General features: G+C 40.2%; 2 protein-coding genes across 2 annotated transcripts; one reads left to right on the top strand and one right to left on the bottom strand.

Annotated features, from left to right (window-relative positions):
- Nucleotides 1–245: 245 nt before the first annotated feature.
- LOC311045849 (cytochrome b-c1 complex subunit 6, mitochondrial-like) lies at nucleotides 246–4496 on the bottom strand. The gene is made up of 4 exons (XM_084057907.1): nucleotides 4367–4496; nucleotides 2528–2641; nucleotides 1305–1466; nucleotides 246–830 (listed from the first exon to the last, which is right to left on the bottom strand). Exons 1-4 carry the CDS (start codon nucleotides 4412–4414, stop codon nucleotides 798–800), a joined length of 357 nt encoding a protein of 118 aa, XP_083914033.1. The 5' UTR covers nucleotides 4415–4496; the 3' UTR covers nucleotides 246–797.
- Nucleotides 4497–5398: 902 nt separating this feature from the next.
- nsun4 (NOP2/Sun RNA methyltransferase 4) lies at nucleotides 5399–13685 on the top strand. The gene is made up of 8 exons (XM_084057353.1): nucleotides 5399–5494; nucleotides 6452–6677; nucleotides 6842–6971; nucleotides 7193–7347; nucleotides 8283–8440; nucleotides 8729–8853; nucleotides 9738–9870; nucleotides 12087–13685. Exons 1-8 carry the CDS (start codon nucleotides 5402–5404, stop codon nucleotides 12228–12230), a joined length of 1164 nt encoding a protein of 387 aa, XP_083913479.1. The 5' UTR covers nucleotides 5399–5401; the 3' UTR covers nucleotides 12231–13685.
- The last annotated feature ends 994 nt before the right edge of the window (nucleotides 13686–14679 follow it).

Genomic DNA, 14679 nt, shown 5'->3' with positions numbered 1-14679 from the left:
AAGTGGCAGTGTTTTCATGGAAGGAAAGGGGGGTGGGGTGATGCCTGAATTTGGTTTATATCTAGGAACCACTCTTTTGAATACTTTAGATCCAGAAGTGCTTTTGATGTAGGTAACTTCCATTTCTTTAGATATGCTCTTACAAAATGTCTAATTGTTATGGTACAGTATACAAAAAGGTGCTTCGATTTGAAAACCAAGCACGTAATGTTTGGATTCACACTGACACAAAAAACAAGACGTAATTGATGGTCTTCAGTGCTTGGCAAGTTTAATACAGTGAATCCTGAGTGTACCATTAGCCAGGTGTACAATGGTTTGTACCACGGACAAAAATCAATGCCCCAGGGTGGATGCTAGTAGAAATACTGGTTACAAAAAAGCCATCTTTATTGCCCAGTCACAGTGATTGTTAAAACTGACACTCCATTTCTCTGAGGGTGGGTGGATTGGTCATATTGTTTTTTGCATAATTGTGAAGAGTCTAGTCTCATTGCGCACTGCCTTTAAAACATGTATCAACTGCCTAGACAAGCAACACTCAATTTACACAATTCCTGGGATCTTCTCAATTATACGCACTGTGCAACTAAAGCACATGTATGTAATCTAGGTCCCTAAACATATATTAACAAGAGTTGTAGTTTATACACATAATACACAAAAAAATAACTTGAGGTTTCTTGTGTTCCCCGGTTTCTTGTGTTCCCCGATATTGTGATTGTACAATTCTTGTACTTAAATAGATACTACAGCTGCAACACATTACTGGAATTTAGATGAGATGGGTATGAAGTTTATTTCACCCTGTGGAAGAGCTTGTGTGATACCTGTAATGAGAAAAAGTATAACAAGTATGATTAGCAGCATTTCTGCAGTCAAAAACAGAATTAATATTCACTGTGCCTTATGTATAAGCCAAGAATGACATTTAAATGTAAGATAATCACAATGCTTGCACTAACCAGTGCTAGGGGTTAAAATTACAATTGCAAAATCAGAGTAAATGGCATGAACTAGTTAACAAACGGAGAAATCTTATGGGGATCAAATTGGAGGTGGTTGTCCATCACTGGCCTATGGGTATCGGCCAATAATTCTCAGTTAATAATTATATTGGAAGCACTAAATCCCAAAAAGATGCTATCATTTCAAAATTGATCACTTCTAGTTTCTCTCTCATAAACAATGATTGGACCCTGAGGATGACTTGCTGCAGATAGTCTCTGTATCTCCTATCTCCTAGTTCTCCACATCTCCTTTGTCTAACCTCTTGTCTGTCCCACTCCTGTGCACAAACTTACACAATGGTCCCGTGCATGCAGAAAGTCAAACAGTTCTTCTGTGCAGTCCTCGACTGTACGGGACCTGGATCCCACACGGCCTGTACACGTCTCCAGACGCTCCTTGAGGTGTACACAGTGGTCCGTCTCCTCACACTTGTTTCGTAGTGTTTCTAAGGGGTCCTATTGGGGACCAAAAGAGCATATGCCAGTGAAGGGGCGAATAAACTTCTAAAACAAAATGTTTATTCATCAGGACATAAATACAATAGAAGTTAGTCAAAATACATTCCAATATTTGGCTACACATGGATTTTAACACATTTAGGGAACCCCTATTTGAGACTATACCTTTCAAGAGGTAATTTTTGAATAAATATTTGAAGTTTTTCAGAAAACTTTGGTCAGGATTTAGAAGGCGTTTTTAGAATCGGCCTTAGGTCTAAATGGGTTAAACAAATTACAGATTTCTTTCAGATCAGAGTTTTGTTATCAATGTCAACTACAGAAGTGGTAACAAAATACAATTCTCTTCATTTTAGATGTCTAGGACTCTTAAATATTATACAACATACTGTACAATTGCCATTACTTTTAGTAAAGGTGGCCTTTTCTGTCTGCACAAGACAATTATGCTGTTCAAATTCCATGTGGCACAATGGTACAGCATGCACTCAGTCTAAGAAAAAGCATGACTCTTTTCAACACCTGATAACGTGCAGTGAAATACGAGCGATGGCTATATGACTGTCACTGTACCCTATATATAGGCCAAGAATGATGTGCCATTCGTAATGTAAGATAATCACAGTGGTTGCCTTGAATGCACCAACCAGTGCTACTTAGTTCAAAATACCTTGAGCCAGAACAGGAAAGAATCAAAGAACTTGACAACCTTGCAAGAACCTCAAAACGTTAAGATTAAGATTAAAGAATGGATGCTTGACTGTCTCAAAATGAAACCAACAGCACACAGAGTAGGTGTTTGTCGATTAGACAGGGGCGTACCTATGTTCCCTCAAAATGAGCACGAACCCTAACCCCAAGACTAATCCTAAACTGAGGGAACATATCCATGACCCCGATTAGACTGTGGGCTCAGCTACACAGACTTTCACATCAGCCATTATTGTTTTCAATCATTTTCAAAAGCTTTTCCATGTTCCAACTTAAAAATAAATTAGTTCTGGGTTCCAAAAGAGCCTAAATAACTTCCATTATTTGGCGAAGCAATACTGACTTACCACCATGTCTTCCTCCTCTTCCTCCTCTTCCTCCTCTTCTTCCTCTGCTGCCTCTTCTTCCGCTGCCTCCTCTTCCTCTGCTGCCTCCTCTTCCTCCGCAGCCTCCTCTTCCTCCTGAGACATTGAAAGTTTGAGAAAATTGAATAACTCAACAATAGTACAGACTATACAAAATTTCACATTGTCAGACATTGTCAAAACAGACAATCTTCACATTCACAATTACTATGTTGTTATTATTGTAAATGCAACGCAATATTATAATATTCATGTAATATTAATGTATTAACCCATATTATAATTAACATAACAACAATTTGCAGCTGTACAAGCAATGAGGATTAACTTAGCCCTAGAAAGGCTGTGATATTTTAAACATTTCATGTATTCCATATACACAGCCATAAATCACTCCTATGCCCTCATATGAAAATAAAACTGCCTAGCCGTGCCTATGCGGGCATAGGAGTCAACACAATTGACAGGTAATGGATATGAAACTAGATGACAATAGCTAACCCCAAGTCACAGCAATCAACAGCAATTAATTAGTGGGTGAGTAGTGCCGAGTACACACGCAGTCGCCCGCAATGAGTCACCGTCGCCGACACAGGAGGGCATAGGGGTGATTAGGCCGATATATTATAACTCGATGGAATAGACCCGTTTGGAACCTCACTCAATTCAATTCAAAGAAGCTTATTTGGCATGAGAAAACATAGGTTTACAGTACATTGCCAAGGTTAAGACTTTGACAGGGGCCAGTTTGGAATTGCAGCCTCCTGAAGGTGTTTCTTGAAAAGGTCACATTGCGTTGTTATACGTTATACGGGCTTTTTGAAACATATAGCAGCAATATTTGTGGTCACCTTTGGGACAATTAGCAGCATTGTTCTCAAAACTATTTAAATAATAATAATTAAATCACTCATTGCAGCAGCCGCATGGCACAGGCTGACTAAAATAAGCCATTTAAACAGTTGTTTCAATCCGTCGCTTACATTTTTCTTTCCGACTGTATTGCAACTGTTTGCTTACTGGACTACCTTAACTGTTTGGATACCATGTGCTGGAAAAGGTAATCATCATCGGTGACTTTCATCGGACCCGACCATAGCGTTATTATACTGTAAATCAGTGTTTCCCAAACAGTGGGTCGGGACCCATTTGTCCCGACTCATGGGTCACAAGTAAAGTTTTGGTTCCTAATATAATGTAAATAATGTGTCCATTATGTTTTTTATTATTATTTCAAAACATAAAACACATTTTTCATGGATTATAAACAAATTCATTTTTTTTTTCTAAAGACGTTCACAGATAAGTAAAAAGAAAATACATAAGAAATTCCATAAATTAGAAAATATATATATAATGGATATAGCTGATCTACAAGCTCAATCGCAGCGTGTTGTGAGCTTGTAGATCTGCTATTTTCACTAGCTTGCGGCCTGGGAAGACATCAAATTTCTCATCTCAAGCTAAAAGGTTTGGGAACCACTGCTGTAAATGGACCCCGCAGGACCCGACCTCCACCGGGGTCTAGCGCAGCGAAACCTCATCTCGGAGATCACTATTAGCGTAAAGTGAGGTTCCAAACGGGGCTATAAGGGGTGATCTATGGCTGTGTAATACATGAAATGTCTGTAATATGATATCCATAGTCTAGAGTTATAATATATCACATCACAATGTAATATCACAGCCATTCCAGGGCTAGAAGTCACAGTGAGCAGCAACATCATGGCAGTGCGGCACACAGTTGTTAGTTAACTATGGCTAACAACTATGACACATGTGAACACATTTTCAAAGCATACATTCAGCATAATGTCATACCTCATCGTCGGGGTCGCCGAAGGCGATCATTTTGTTCTCAAAAACCATATTTACAGTGTAATAAAATACTTCGCCGATAAGTCTGTGTCAGGAGAGAGATGTCGTAACTCTGTAGGACGTGTTAGGTCACACGCAGGAAGTCGCTGGAACGGTCGCCGGATGTATCGTCTTATTGGCTGAGAGAGAGAGCGACACTTTGCTTAGTTGTTTTGCTCCAATCATTGGCCTAGTTTTGGTTTCAGGCCCGCCCAGGAGCCTACGTGATGCTAGGATGCGGAATAGTGTTGCCATGTCGGATTATTATAAGCGTCTGTGAGCTTCTTTTTCTGTAAAGTTGCTTGTAAATATTGGTAGTTGTGGGTTGCGTTTTATGGGCTTGTTTCTGTACTTATTCATATTTAGGCTTGCTTCCAAATGTTATCATTATTACTTAAACCTGTGGTTCTCAAATATTTGTATGAAAATGTTTTGTCATGTGACAGACAGTTACATTTGGTAGAAAGTAAGAATGTGAATGAATCCAAATAGCAGATCTACAAGCAAGCTCATGTTTGATTGATTGATGTACTTTATTTAGTAAGACATGAGAACAGTACATGACAGTACATAACAGTACATGGAAGTACAAATTCGCAATACAAGGTCTACTAAACTGGATAGCTCATTAAGCACTTAGCTTGTTTAAGATGAGATCCCCATGCACACAAATCATGTTGAAGTGTGGTCTATGTTGCTTCTTTTGGGCTTGTTAAGCTTAGTGCTTTATGAGTCTTCCAGTTTAGTAGACAGTTTAGTAGACCTTGTATTGTGAATTTGTACTTACTGTTGTTCTCATGTCTTACTAAATAAAGTACATCAATCAATCAATCAATCAATCAATCAATCAATCAATCAATCAATCAATCAATCAATGCTTTCCTAGACTGGGTTGCTTATTTCTCTCACAGAATATGGCAACACTGATGCGGAACCTTTGTTTTGGCCGATGGATTGGAAAGTACTACTGACGGGATATTAAAACGGTTGCACGGCAAGATGGCGGCACTCATGGACACGAGATTTCTCCTGAGGAAAATCAAAGATTTACGTTGTCTAACTCCCAGACGAAACCGTGTAAAAGCCAAATGGGTATGATACGGAAAAACTTATGCGCATGACCTATCACTGTTTGTGAATCACTGTGGCATCAGTCATGCATGCAAGGGGGGCACTTCAAACACACCATTGAAACACCTAGATACAATGTCATCATTTTGAGCAGGAGAGGAGGAGAGGATTCACCAGTGCTACCCTAGGTGGAGCTGTATGAGATTTGGCATGTCCTTTGTGCCAGACCAGTAGCTATGAGGATTTACAATGAGACACACAATGGTCGCTCTACCAGGTCAGCTGTAACATAACCTGGAATAATAGATGTATCAAGGACTTCTAATGACACTTTTAGGGTATGGCTATTGTACTGATGGCACTGTGAACACTTGTCACTTGTCTTTCGCATTGCACTGACTGTAATGGACACTTTATTTGTTTTGGGGCGGGATATGGTGAGGACCTTGTGGTTGTTTTTTCTGCATGATTGATTGATTGATTGATTGATGTACTTTATTTAGTAAGACATGAGAAGTACAAATTCACAATACAAGGTCTACTAAACTAGAAGACTCATTAAGCACTGAGCTTGTTTAAGATGAGATCCCCATGCACACAAATCATGATGACATATAAGAGACAGACAGATATACACACTACTATACAGAACGTCATACAATCAGCTTACAGGTTACTGGTATGAAGAGTGAAAAATATGTACAAGAGAAGAAAAAAAACGGGGAGGGGGGTATGTGCATAGTGCAGGATAGTTGAATAGGTGGTGTATACTATTGCATTCTGTTGTTCTGTATCGACGGTGCTTCTTATTGTTTTTCTTGCCTTTGTATTGCTGTATACAACAATACTTTCCTTCTCTGTACCTGTAATTCTGTAACTCTTAACTGCTCTGCTGCCTCTGGGCGACTGAAATTCCCCCGCGGGATCAATAAAGGCATCTATCTATCTGATACATATCCCCTGTTCTAACCCCAACAGGCTGGAACTCGACCCAAGTATCCTGCCAGCAATCTGGCCCTGCAGAACTTTGACGCCACCTACAGTCTCCAGTTGGGAAAACAACAGTGGCCCTCAGTTCGGGTCAGCTTGCTCTCCGAGCGCAAGTACGGAGCCCTGTTCAACAGCTTCTCTGCCGACGAAGCTGCCGTTGCCGAGCTGCAGGCCCAGGGCTGCAGGGACTTCATCATAAACACAGATCAGAATGGTAGGGGTGCTGTTCCAACATTCAGTCACCAAGAGGGAATTTGCAGATCAAGAATTCGGTGCCTTTTCAAGTTTAATTTGCTGGACATGGTATGCTTTAAAACTGAGGTTTCACTGAGGATTGCAATTTTCACGACTTACTGTAGTTCTTCTTGTACCCAATAGGTGGAGCAAAGTCAGAGGGCAGGACCGAGGAGGAGTACACTGGCATTGGTCAAGAACTGCCACAGCTCAGCCCCAACATCAAGTGTTTAGTGTTTCCAAGAGCAGATATCACAAGATTCAAGCCTGCTAGGTGAACATTTTCTGCAATTAAAGTTGAGGCGTGAACAGCTATCCTCCGCTGAACTCCTAGAGATCTGGTCTAGAGATCTGTACAGTAGCATTTGGGAGACTGATGTGTTGTTTAGATGCATTTATGACACATTTGATTGTAAATGTCTGCAATATCCACAGGCCAAAATGTGATCTAATTCTAAGCCTAATCTTGGTTTTCTGTGTCTCTTTCCTGTTTAGACCAGATGTGTATGGCTTGTGGTCTTACTACCTGATGGATGCCGCCTCCATCTTGCCTTGCCTGGCCCTGGATGTCCAGGACGGTCACAGCGTGTTGGACCTGTGTGCTGCCCCAGGTGGAAAGACCCTGGCTCTGCTTCAGACCCAGGCCATACGTAAGAGCATGGATCTCATCTTTTGTCTCTGCCTGGTTTCATATTTCTTTTGCTATTTAATTCCTGTAGCAGAGTAGCCATGCCTGTAGCCCTAAAGCCTAAGGTCTCCTTTAGCCGAGGGGGAGATTCACATCTGGATGCACAGTATATGTTAAATTTCTTAAGTGATATTCTTATTATTATTGTTGCCTCATCTGTCATTTGTTGCGAACGCAGCGGAAGGAGCAAGTGGAGCTTACTATGAAACCGTGCTCGGGTTGTGTGTCTGTCTGTCTGTCTGTGTGCAGTACTGTGTGCACTGCCTGTGTCACTACAGTGTGGCTGAAATCCGCCTGCCCTTGGGTGACTAATTACACTCCTCTGAGAGAAATATAGCAGCTACAGTCAAAAGAAACACATCTAAAAGCATCTACACAAGTTCATCTATTGGGATATCTAAGAATTCCATGTCATTTGTGCATATTTCAGGCCGGATGGCAAGTTGAAAACGCCTTAGTTTGAGGACAGTTTGAGATTTCTTCTTGCTAGCTAGCTATGCTGTAACATGGGATTCCAAATGACTAATTTGCACTTTTAAGAAAAACAGAGCCAGATACAGTCAAATAAATATGATTTTTTTTGGGGGGGGGGGGCAATAACTACTCCAATGGTGTGTTAACTGTACCACCCACTTCTCTACAATTGCTCATTCCTTTCTATTCTTCTTATTGTTATTTTCAAGCTGCGTTCGCTTCCCGCGTTTGCGCGTCTTACTTGTTGTAACTCACTGTGTGTGTGTGTGTGTGTGTGTGTGTGTGTGTGTGTGTGTGTGTGTGTGTGTGTGTGTGTGTGTGTGTGTGTGTGTGTGTGTGTGTGTGTGTGTGTGTGTGTGTGTGTGTGTGTGTGTGTGTGTGTGCTTGCATGTTTGGCATCATGTTGTTTGATTGATTTGAAAGGGTTTCTATGTGTGAATGATAAATCAGTGTCTCGGACCTCACGTCTCAGAAAGGTCATCGACAGCTACATTCCGAAGGAGCTTTTGAAAGGGAGACTGCGTATCACCTCACACGATGGCAGAAAATGGGGTGAAATGGAGAAGGACGTCTTTGACAGGGTAAACAAAACAAACGGAATGGTAGCTGGACTAAAATGACATGGAATTAATTGTGATTGATCAATTTGACATAAAAAGTGTACACTACCCTGTTGTAAATGTATTTTTGAGTACCAAGCCAACTTGGAATTTGTACGAAATTGAATCAGTTGCCTTGAAAGTGTAAGTGTACTACATTTGCATTACAAACAGATACGCTTTGGAAAAAACGCAAGTGCTGTTATTGACCTCATCTTTTTAAGAGTATGTAGTATTACTACAGGCTTTTACCTTCTGTTCTGTGCTCAGGTCCTCGTTGATGTCCCCTGCACCACAGATAGACACTCAGTCATGGAGGACGACAACAATATATTCAACAGGAGCAGAACCAAGGAGAGACGCATGCTGCCCCAGCTGCAGATGGAATTGTTGCTGTAAGTGACAAGGACAACAGGACACTGTGTGTGTGTGTGTTTGTGTGTGTGTGTGTTTGAGAGAGACGGATTAAGAAGAACATACAAACTGGAGGGGAGCATCGTGTCATGTAATTCTATTAAAGTGGAATGTTTCAGGTTAAAATCTACACCAGGGTAAAAATGTGACCGGGTGTCTACCAATAGGAAAGAAATGCCATGTTAACCCCACTTGGCAGCCATTTCGCTTGTAGTTTTCTTTCAGTGAGTCAGTCAACTACTACAACATAAGTAAAACGGACTACACACCAGAAAATGAGTAATTGACGCGTCTGATGCCTCGGTATGCGTTGGCTACAACGCTTCTGACGCAGATGTGTGACTGTAAATTAATAATGGGTGTGTGTTACGTTTAGGTATGTCAAAACTGTCTCACATTGGCACACCTTTGGCTCCATGCACACTTTCTAACACAGCAAGCCTTTAGGCCATAATTAGTTTTATTTAATGCAGATGCATTGCTTACTAGCCTGCCATGTTTTTAATCTGCTGTAGTCTTTAACCTGAACTAGAAAACAAAGAGTTTCATGCCCCTTTAACTGATAATGTATTGGGACCTGGCAGGTGACTTCACTTAAAAATTCGAATTTGTGCCCACAGTACATCCAGCTGAGAAACTGCCGAAAGTGAACCTCCATATTCAGATCTAAGACCACAGACTTTTACAATCTAGGCCAAGACACAAATTTGGATAGAGATCTAATGAAACCTGCTATCTCACTAATCATGGCACGCTAGCTATAATGAAATTTATGCTATAGTATATTGTACCAAGCCTCTACATTATGAGCATATAATGTCATGACGATTTCAAAAGCTTCCCTTTGTTTCTGTCTGTTCTACAGGGCTGGTATCGAGGCAGCACGTCCTGGGGGAGAGATCGTCTACTCCACCTGCACCCTCTCCCAGCTTCAGAACCAGTATGTGGTGGAGCAGGCCATCCACCTGGCCAGAGAGAACCTTGGCATCCACCTTCAGGTCAGTGCACGCACACACGCGCACACACACACGCACACACGCACGCGCGCGCAGCTAAATAGCCATGGTGGTGGCTCAGCCACCTAATGTGTGAAGCACACAATGGGTTCAAATCCACTACACGAGGTGCAAACTAACTGTGCTGCCGGAAGAACTTTCTCTGCTTTGCATATACAGTATATGCAAAGAAGCAGCAAAACATATTTTGAGTTATACCTTTATTAGACACACCTCTCCAACGGCATGGTAACGCAAATGTCTAATCAACCGATCATTTGGCAGCAACTCAATGCTTTTAGGCCTGTAGTCGTGGTCAAGACGATTTGCATCAGCTCAAACCGAGCATCAGAATGGGGTAGAAAGGGGATTTAAGTGATTTTGAACGTGGCATGGTTGTTGAGTATTCCAGAAACTGCTCTCTACTGTTCTTAGCTGACCAGAGTAGCAACTGGTGTGGTCTTCTGCTGCTGTAGCACATCTGCCTCAAGGTTCGATTTGTTGTTTAGAGAAGCTCTTCTGTATACCTCGGTTGTAACAAGTGATTATTTGAGTTACTGTTGCCTGTCTGTCAGCTCGATAAGGTGAAAATGGCCTAAATTAGGCGGCACCACTCAAGGTCAAAAAGAAGAAGAATGTAAATAAAACATCACCATGATAGATAGCACTGTCCATGCGATGAAGAGGTCTTGTAGAGCAACTGAAAAAGGATGGATAAAAACTGTCCACCGTAGTATTTACAAAGAATACATAGTTGGTTACCTATAATAACACTGTGCACACACTCTAACATAATCTCAGAAAGTAGCAGCAATTCTAGAATATTGTTGGTAGATTATTATTGATACATTGTTAAAAACCTGACATTCTTAGCCAAGCCTCTCTTCCCTAAATTTGCTAAATCTTTTTACAATAAAATCACAACCATCAGAGTTGAAATTATTACAAGTGCTGGTGACCTCTGCAGGCAACCTTGTGAAAGGCAGGCACAAAAAAACGGGCAAAGTACCAAAATCGTGACCCTGCATCTTTAAGTCCCTTATAAACAAAGTGACCAGTATTCTTTCATCTCATATGAATTTTCAAAGTATGACCCTTCCTAACTCCGCAAAATGCTGAAAAACGAATTCATGCTTTTATCTTAACACATTGATTGAATCTGAAATAATTCTGGCAGTAAATGTGTTAAGTAGGTTGAATGCACTTTTTACAGGTCCATTAAAAAAAACATAACTCTATTAGACTTCTAACATAAGCAAAAAAGAGAGAATACGTCACTCCAGACTTAGCTGAACTACATTGGCTCCCTGTGTTTTTCAGAGTTGATTTGAAAGTCCTTCTACTTGTTTCTAAAGCTCTCAATGGGCTGGCTTACATCACAAACTCCCTGTTATTTTATATTATTCCTTCACAAGCCTTTAGACCCACTACTGCAGTCTTGCTAGATGCAAAACCTTACCCATAAGAGGCAGGTTGAAATCTAGAAAAAGAAAAAGAAAAAACCCACTTAAAAACATACTGTAGGCGTTACTTGAGCATTTTAGCTTATCTTCTTTTGTTTTATGCTAAACATTTCGTTTTTATCGTTTTCTTCCTTTTAATCTGTTTCCTCCTGTTTTATTTTAAGTCTCTAATGTAAAGCATTTTAAGCTGCATGTTTTGTATGAAAGGTGCTATGATAATAATAATAATTTTGACTGGTAGCACATGTCATTCTCTCATTGCCCTATACGGTCTAATAGTGAAGAATAATCTAAGTGAAGATGCCTTAAATAATCAAACATTTTAAATATGTACCGGGCACACTAAGGTGAATAACGGCAACAAAATAATTTATGAATGACGTTAATCTGAAATGAGAATGAATAGTCACTAATTAAGTCAAAGTGAATAGAAAGGTTCAATAATATTCTGAAGGGCCTGCACTTGCACCAGTGTATGTACGCGGGTCAAAGTTAAACAGCAAGATGATTTTGCTATGTGACCGTACATCTTTGAAAATAACTAGTATTTTTGATAGTGCTCTAAACTTTTCACAGATCTCATTACAATATATCAATCATATATCAGTATATTTATCAGCACTACATTAACTTACATTACATTGCCATTTTTTTTCTGTATGGCCCTGTGCAGAAAATAATGACTGTCAATCTGAATCCAGATGGTAACTTTTTATTTTCTTTTTTCACCTTCATCCTAATCCAATGCCATCTCAGGTACTCGACCTCCGACCCCTCACAAAGCTGTTCAGCAACACTTTTAACTTCGCCCCTGACTTGACCCTGGGTGAGATGGTCCTTCCACACCTAGCAGCCAACTTTGGACCCATCTACATGTGCAAGCTGAAGAAGCTGATTTAGACTAGGAGGACGACTGTAGACTGGATCTCATTTAGAGAAAAAATGTAAAAAACTTTAGTCTGATTACTATACCATGGACACTAGAGGGTGCTAATAATGTGTCCCTCTAGGTACCGTGGTTGAGGTAAATAGAACTCCGCTGTTTCGTGGTGCTTCTGTGTTCCCTATCACATACGATTTTAACATTTACATTTTGAAGTACGGATACAGTGATGTCATACATTAACATGACAAAGACAGTTCTACAGAATATGGAAAATCTATTTTCATATAGATTGTTTTAGGTCTATTCTGTAAACCACTACTATTTATCAGGTTCCATATACTTGTCTAATAATGGGTTATGCGAAACAAGGTCATAATGAGCAGACAGGTAATGACTTCTTTGACCATTTGGCGTCTCACATGCGGGTCTCTGGAGCTTTTCATTATTCTGGTTGGAGTGATTCCATTTTTGCATCGACATCACCCAGAGGAGAAACGTTGCCTCTTATCACAGCATAATGTGAGTGGAAAGGTACCTCTTTTTCCATCACACCACCGATGACCCTTTATGTTGTACTACCGACTAGGCAATGTAGCATGAAAAAGCGTGTGTGTGTGCGTGCATATGTGCGTGCGAGTGCGTGCAAGTGTCTAACGAGCGGGACACACGAGTGTCATCGACATCCCACTGTCATTAAGCGGCTCGGGAGTGCAGGAGCCGGGTCCCATCGCCGTTTGAGGGGAGGAGAGAGGAGCCGAGCGCTCCGCGGCTCCCAGATGAACATTAAAGAGGCAAGAGAGTGCTAAAATGGGAACGTCTCGCCTCACTTTGCCCCCTCTGCCTTTTTTTTTTATTCCACAGATGAGTGCAGATAATTTTCAGTGCGATTGTGAGTGATTACTGTATTACCGCGGTAAAAGGGGGATGTACCGGCGAATGCAGAGGGAATTAATGAGACATAAAAACTATTTTAGTATTGACTGCTTTCGTCTCCGGGGGCCCTGGATGCCTATGCACGCATCTTGTGATTACCTAAACGTATTGTAAATATGTGTTTCTTATGGGCCCTTACATAAATTTACATGTTTTACCACTTAGGAGATGGCAGACTATTAGAGATGAGTTACTCTCTAGTCTCTAGTATCTCTGGACTGACTGGCTGGCTGCTTTATTATTGAATTAGCCAATGATGCGCTGTATTTTTGCATCTCTGTAAGCTTGCGTCAAAGAAACACTGTATATCAGAAAGATGAATATTGTGGATTTAACTCCACACTATTGCTACTGTGTTCTTCTGCTATGTATGCAAATATTGTGTAAATATTTGTTAATAAACATGCCCCTCCTCCCCCCAACAACGAAAGGAAAAAAAACAGTAATGTTCTCGCGCCTTGTACCTATTAAAATTAAATAATGAAAGTGCAACGGAGAGCACCTTAGTTTATTGCAGTGTTGGTAGAGGAAAGGCCTGAAATCTTATAGCCCTGAAACTTATGTTAAGGAGTCTGTATAGTCTATAGTACCTATAGCAAATCTATATATTGGTGCATGCTATGGTGTCAAAGTACTTGTACCAAAAGTCCCTGAACTTTATTTCCCAGCTATTTCTATTTAAGTTAATTGGGATGATGTTTTATAAAATGATGGTTTCACGTCGGGTGAGTGGATTCTTATTTGAATTTTTTATTTGTCACGTGAAAACAATTTTGATCAGCCAATTTCTCAAATATTTCAAGGCAAGTTTATTTTTATTTCACTTTTCAACAAGACATTAGCAATAAGACATCAAGACGTCAAAATAAACACATTATGAATGGACATTTGAATATAAAATCAAGAAATAAAGCAAATAAGAGCAGTGCAGGAGAGTGATTTAAAAAATCTCAATGATAGGCAGAGGCGAACAGAACGTTTTTTAGCTTTGATTTAAAATAACTAAGAGTTGTAGCAGAACTGCATTCTACTGGGAGTTTGTTCCAGACATGCAGCGCCTTAAAAACTGAATGCTACTTCTCCATGTTTAGTTTTGATTCTGGTTGACAGAAAGCAGACCTGTCCCAGACAACCTGACATGTCTGGTTCGTTCATGATATGATAGAAGATCAAAAATGCATTTTGGCCATAAACCATTCAATGCTTTATTAACTAAAAGTTGTATTTTGAAATCATTTATTTGACACAGGGAGTCAGTGTAAAGATCTAACAAATGGAGTGATACGATCCACTTTCTTGGTGGTATTGGTAAGGATTCAAGCAGCAGAGTTCTGAATCAACTGCAGTAATCTGATCTATTTTTATGGAGCCCTATAAAAACACCATTACAGAAATCAAGATGAATGCATAGGCAAGTTTTTTCTAAATCCTTCAATTCTTAATATATCATTAAGGTGATAGTAGGCTGACTTTGTAATTGTGTTATTGTGGCTGTTAAAATTCAGGTCAGAGTACAGGTACATGAAGATG

Source organism: Gymnoscopelus microlampas (genome assembly GCF_963454915.1).
Source record: "Gymnoscopelus microlampas genome assembly, chromosome: 5".
In the NCBI taxonomy this organism is placed as follows: domain Eukaryota; kingdom Metazoa; phylum Chordata; class Actinopteri; order Myctophiformes; family Myctophidae; genus Gymnoscopelus; species Gymnoscopelus microlampas.
The sequence above is the reverse complement of the archived record's forward strand: the minus strand, read 5'-3'. Positions and strand labels throughout refer to the sequence as shown.

Coding starts and splice junctions, on each gene's coding strand:
- nsun4 (XM_084057353.1), top strand. CDS start 5,402: ATGGCGGCACTCATGGACACGAGATTTCTCCTGAGGAAAATCAAAGAT. Junction 6,678..6,841: donor CATAAACACAGATCAGAATG/GTAGGGGTGCTG, acceptor TGTACCCAATAG/GTGGAGCAAAGTCAGAGGGC. Junction 8,441..8,728: donor AGAAGGACGTCTTTGACAGG/GTAAACAAAACA, acceptor TTCTGTGCTCAG/GTCCTCGTTGATGTCCCCTG.
- LOC311045849 (XM_084057907.1), bottom strand. CDS start 4,414: ATGGTTTTTGAGAACAAAATGATCGCCTTCGGCGACCCCGACGATGAG. Junction 1,467..2,527: donor AAGAGGAGGAAGACATGGTG/GTAAGTCAGTAT, acceptor GGTCCCCAATAG/GACCCCTTAGAAACACTACG. Junction 831..1,304: donor TGCATGCACGGGACCATTGT/GTAAGTTTGTGC, acceptor TTCTCATTACAG/GTATCACACAAGCTCTTCCA.